This window comes from Corvus brachyrhynchos, unplaced genomic scaffold, assembly GCF_000691975.1.
Source record: "Corvus brachyrhynchos isolate BGI_N302 unplaced genomic scaffold, ASM69197v1 scaffold18, whole genome shotgun sequence".
In the NCBI taxonomy this organism is placed as follows: Eukaryota; Metazoa; Chordata; class Aves; order Passeriformes; family Corvidae; genus Corvus; species Corvus brachyrhynchos.
Genome location: NW_008246064.1, coordinates 443,604 through 449,678, shown reverse-complemented (window position 1 = coordinate 449,678; position 6,075 = coordinate 443,604). Strand labels below are relative to the sequence as shown.

The following is a 6,075-nucleotide window of genomic DNA, read 5'->3' as shown; positions in this document are numbered from 1 at the left end:
CCCCTCCTCCTAAAAATCCTAAACCAATCCTAAAATTCCCAAATCCCAAAGTCAGGGGGTCCCGGACACCTCAGCCCCCGGAATTCTTTCCTTTCCTCCTAAAAATCCTAAACCAACCCCAAGATTCCCAAATCCATCGCTCAGGGGGTCCCAGACACCTCAGCCCCAGGAATGAATTCCCTTCCTCCCAAAAATCCCAAAAGCCGATCCCAAAATTCCCAAATCCCTCAGTCAGGAAGTCCCGGACACCTCAGCCCCAGGAATTCTTTCCCCTCCTCCTAAAAATCCTAAATCCAATCCCAAAATTCCCAAATCCCTCAGTCAGGGAGTCCCAGACACCTCAGCCCCCGGAATTCTTTCCTTTCCTCCTAAAAATCCTAAATCCAATCCCAAATTCCCAAATCCCTGTGCCAGGAATCCCTTCCCAAAATCCCGATTTTCCATCTCCCCAGCCCCAAGGTCCCGTTCTCCTTTGGAGAATTCCCACAAATCCAGGATTTTCCCGGATTTCCCTCAGGATGGCCTCACATTCCCATTCCCTCTTTTCCATCCTCAACTTCAGCTTCCGGCCTTGGATTTTTCCGACCTCGGAATTCCAGGAGGGCTGGAATTGGATGAGCTTTGAGGTCCCTTCCAGAATTCCATGATTTATTCCAAAAAACCTGGGAATTTGGAATGCTGAGGAGGGAAAATGGGACCGTTTTGGATCTCGGAGGCGAATTTTGGGGATAAAATCCAAGGAAAAGCGACCTGAGACGCTTCCAATTACCAAAAACCGGGAGAAAAAAATCTGGGATATCTCGACGGACGCAGGTTTTTTGGGAAAACACCTCTGGAATTTTAAATTTTAAATTTTAAATTTCATTTGCTCTTTTTTATCCTTTTTGGAATTTTATTTCCAAAATCTCCCGGAATTTCATCGGGATGAGCTGCTCCCGGTTTTTAGGGAACAACGGCGTCGCTTTTCCTTGGAATTCTTGATCAGCTCCAGGTCTTTCCCATTATCCCCGGAATTGTCCCTGGATTTGGGCAGCCTGAAATGTGGGATCGCTTCCAGCCGGGATCTTTGGGAATGCCGCGGGAATTCCTCGCTCCAAGGTTTTCACGGAAGCGGGAATTCTCCATCGTTATCCACATTCCAGCGGGACCTGTGGGAATTTGGGGAATTTTTTTTATCCCAGGGAATCCCAGTGTTAGATCCCATTCCCGACATTCCATTGGGACCAGCTGGGATTTAGGGAATATTTTATCCCAGGGAATCCCACAGTTCCATCCCATTCCCAAAGTTTTATTGGGATCAGCTGGGATTTGGGGAATATTCTGCTCCAGGGATCCCACAGTTCCATCCCATTCCAAACTTTCCATTGGGACCTGCGGGAATTTAGGGAATATTTTTATTCCTGAGGATCCCAGTGTTAGATCCCATTCCCGACATTCCATTGGGATCAGCTGGGATTTGGGGAATATTCTGCTCCAGGGATCCCACAGTTCCATCCCATTCCAAACTTTCCATTGGGACCTGCGGGAATTTAGGGAATATTTTTATTCCTGAGGATCCCAGTGTTAGATCCCATTCCCGACATTCCAGCAGGATCAGCTGGGATTTAGGGAATATTTATCCCTGAGGATCCCAGTGTTAGATCCCATTCCCGACATTCCCATCAGGACCAACTGGGATTTAGGGAATATTTTGCTTCAGGAATCCCACAGTTCCATCCCATTCCCGACATTCCCATCAGGACCAACTGGGATTTAGGGAATATTTTATCCCTGGGAATCCCACCATTACATCCCATTCCCGATGTTCCGTCGGGACCAGTAAGAATTTTCAGGAATATTTTATTCCTGAGGATCCCAGTGTTAGATCCCATTCCCGACATTCCATTGGGACCAGAAGGAATTTAGGGAATATTTTATCCCAGGGAATCCCACAGTTCCATCCCATTCCCAACATTCCCATCGGGACCAGCTGGGATTTAGGGAATATTTTATCCCAGGGAATGCCACCGTTCCGTCCCATTCCCATTCCCGACGGAATCCCACCGGGATCAGCCGGGATCCAGGGAATACCTGCAGGGAATGCGGCGCATTCCAGCGGCGTGCAGGCAGGAAAAGCAGGAATTGCCGGAATTCCCAGCTCCCCAAACTTCCCTTCCCAACCCTCCAAAACATCGGGACACAGATTTTTCCCCCCAAATCCCAAAAATTCCCGAGCTGGAACTCCCTGATGTCCGAACCCAATCCCACAGGAGCACGATATCCCCCGGGATCAATTCCAGAGCAATTCCATGGAATCTCCGAGCAGCCCAAAAAATTCCATCTTACCTTGGGATCAGCCGGGAATCCATGGGAATGATCCCGGCAGGAAAATTCCCGGCTCCAACTCCTTTCCTGCTTTTTTTGGACTCTTTTTCCAAAGGGAGAGGAGCTGAAATCCCGGGAAGTCTCGCTCCCTTCTCCCAAGGTGCGGCGCACAACATTCCTGGTCGCCATGGCAACCGCTGGCACGCCGCCATCCCTGGAAAATTCCAGCGCCTGGAATCCACCCCGGGATTTAAAGGGAAAATCCGGAGAGGATTTAAAGGGAAAGCGGCGGCTGCTCCCTGCAGGGAAAAAAAAAACCGAGAAACTGGGGGAAGAATTGGGAAGAAATTGGGGAAAATTGGGAAAAAATTGGGGAAAATTGGGAAAAAAATTGGGGGAAAATTTGGGAGAAAATTTGGGGAAAATTGGGGAAAAAATGGGGGAAATTGGGGGAAAATTGAACAAAAATTGGCAAAAAGTGGGGGGAAATGGGAGAAATTGGGGAAAAATGGGGAAAAATTGGGAAAAATTGGGGGAAAATTGGAAAAAAATTGAGGGAAAATTGGAAAAAAAATTGAGGGAAAATCGGGGGGGAAATGGGGAAAATTTGGGAGAAAATTTGGGGAAAATCGGGGAAAATTTGAATGTTCCCGAGTTTTCCTGCTGGGAAAGGAGGAAATGATGGAATTTGCGGAGTTTTCCCACGGAGAATTCCCGGCCACGATCCGCAGGGATAACTCCAAATCCTACAGGGAAACGGGGAAGAGGAAGGGGAAATTTTCCCCTTTCCCAGGAAATTCAAGAGCAATAAAATCCAATCCAAATCCAGCGGTGCCGGAGAAAGGAGCAAAGGCCGGGGGGAATCCCACAATCCCGATCCCACAATAATTCTGATCCCACAATAATTCCAATCCCACAATCCCGATCCCACAATTCCAATCCCACAATTCCAATCCCACAATCCCGATCCCACAATCCCGATCCCACAATAATTCCAATCCCACAATAATTCCGATCCCACAATAATTCCGATCCCTCAATCCCCATCCCACAATCCCAATCCCACAATCCCGATCCCACAATTCCTATCCCACAATTCCTATCCCACAATCCCGATCCCACCATCCCAATCCCACAATCCTGATCCCACAATCCCCATCTCACAATCCCCATCCCACAATAATCCCGATCCCACAATTCCAGTCCCACAATTCCAATCCCACAATAATCCCAATCCCCCATCCCAATCCCCCATCCCAATCTCACCATCCTGATCCCACAATAATTTCGATCCCACAATCACAATCCCACAATTCCAGTCCCACAATCCCGATCCCACAATTCGGATCCCACAATTCCGATCCCACAATAATTCCGATCCCACCATCCCAATCCCACCATCCCGATCCCACAAGGCCGATCCCACAATTCCAATCCCACAATCCCAATCCCACAATCCCAATCCCCCATCCCAATCCCCCCATCCCAATCCCACAATCCCAATCCCACCATTCCAATCCCACAATCCCAATCCCATAATTCCAATCCCACAATCTCTATCCCACAATAATCCCACAATCCCGATCCCACAATCCCAATCCCACAATTCTGATCCCACAATCCCGATCCCTCAATCCCAATCCCACAATTCCAGTCCCACAATTCCGATCCCACAATTCTGATCCCACAATCCCAATCCCACAATTCCGATCCCACAATTCTGATCCCACCATCCCAATCCCACAATCCCCATCCCGCAATAATCCCAATCCCACAATCCCAATCCCCCAATAATCCCGATCCCACAATTCTGATCCCACCATCCCAATCCCACAATCCCCATCCCGCCCCAATAATCCCGATCCCACAATTCTGATCCCACCATCCCAATCCCACAATCCCCATCCCGCAATAATCCCAATCCCACAATCCCAATCCCGCAATAATCCCGATCCCAGCAGCAGCTCCTGCTCCCCCCGATCCCGCAGAAGAGGAGGGGGCCGGGATGAGGCCGCAGAGTGCTGGCAGCTCTGGGATCCGCCCCAATCCCGCTTTTCTCCCTGGGAATTCCCACTGCGGCCGTCCCTGAAAGGGAGAACGCGCGGGGAGCTCGGGAAAAGGGGAAAGAGAAGGATCCGCTGGGAATGCGCTGCAATTCCCAAGCTTTGGGCGGCTTTTCCCCAGGAATTTCGGATCCCTTTGGAGCACAGGGAGAGGAGGGAATTCCCAGGAATTCCCTGGCAGCTCCAGGAATGTCCCGGCTGGAACGCTCCGGGAATTCCCAAGGCAAATCCAATTCCCAAACTTTCTGAGGATAAAAGGATGGCAGCTGGAATTCCCAGCTCCAGGACGAGGCCCTGGGAATGACCTGGAATTCACATCCCAGAATTCCCGGAGTTGATACTCCCAGCACCTGGGATGCATTCCCACAAAATCCTCTGGAACAAATCCCGGCGTTTCCACAGCCTTTTCCCGAAGGAAAGAATTCCAGAAGAATTGGCAGCCCGGTTTCTCGTGGATTTGGGAATCAAAGCTTCCCAGGAATTGGCCAGGCCCGGCATTCCCGGATTCTCCGGGATCCAGGATTTATCCCCGTTTGCTCGTCCTTCCTTCCACCGGGAATTCTTTAACAACACCCGGGAATTCCTCGGTATCTCCCGGAGTTTTATCCCGATTTTTTGGAACCCAGCAAATTTTGGAAAAGGGAAATGAGGGAATGGGAGAAGGCCAAGGAAAGTCTTGGATCCAAAAGCCTCATTCCCAAAGAAATTCAGCTGGAAAAGCAGCTCAGGGAACCATTCCTTGGGATCCTCTTGGATTTCCATAGGAAATTTGGGAAGCAGGAATTCTCTGTCTCGCTGCTGCCACCGTCTGTCTCTTCCCACGGAATTCCCTTCTGGAATTCCCGAGGATTTTCCCAGCTCCATGTAAATCCTCCAAATCCGCCCTGGGATCATTGCAAACTCCTGGAATATTCCCATAATTCAGCCTTGGAGCTGCTGGAATATTCCTTTCCTATGGGAAGGTTTTTCTGCTGGAATTCTGTTTCATCCCCTAAAAGCGTTGGAATGACCGGATCCTCCTGGATCCTCCTGGATCCTCCTGGATCCTCCTGGATCCCTGCGCTTGTTTTCCTGCCTGAAATCCCAGGATTTTTCCCAGGGCAGAATCCCAAAATCCAGAAATCCACTTGAAACGGAAGGCGGGGAAGGTTTCGTGGGATTTCGGGAAGGAATTCCAGGCCGGGAGGGTGGGGAGGGGCTGGGCTGGAATTCCCAGAGCAGCTGGAGCTGCCCCTGGATCCCTGGAATATCCAAGGAATAGCGGGAAGCGTCCCTGCCCATGGAATGGGACGAGCTTTAAGGCCAAACAATTTGGGAATTCCACGATCCCATGAAATCCAGGTGCCATCCCAAACCTCAGGAAAGCAGCCCAAAAAATCCACGCCGGCTTAAAAACCGCTTGGAAAAGCCCAGAATTCCAACCCCCCCCCACTCCCGAGGAATCCCAAACTCACCTCGAATCCTGGTTGGTTTTTTTTTTTTTCTGTTTTCACGGCAAAAAAGGCGAATCCCCTCCCCAATCCAACAGCTGGGATCACTCAGGAAGCAGCTGGCAACAACAAAAAACCTGGAAAAGCCACGCAGGGATTACAAAGGGAATTCCTTTCCCTCTGGATGAGCAGGAAGCGCTCCCGCTGCTCCCGATCCCCCTTGCCCGGGGCTCTGTCATTGACACCGCCTCATTAATTAATTAATTAACGGCTTCCAG

The 6,075-nt window shown here is 50.1% G+C and overlaps 1 protein-coding gene across 1 annotated transcript in view; it reads right to left on the bottom strand.

The window, feature by feature from the left end:
* The window catches only part of ALS2CL (ALS2 C-terminal like), a gene marked incomplete at its 3' end in the record, with an annotated part of 49,845 nt that extends 43,776 nt beyond the window's left edge, over positions 1-6,069 (bottom strand). Inside the window, 2 exon segments of the mRNA XM_017746714.1 lie at positions 2,326-2,603; positions 5,822-6,069. Coding sequence (XP_017602203.1) covers positions 2,326-2,493 — 168 coding nt within the window.
* Positions 6,070-6,075: the final 6 nt, after the last annotated feature.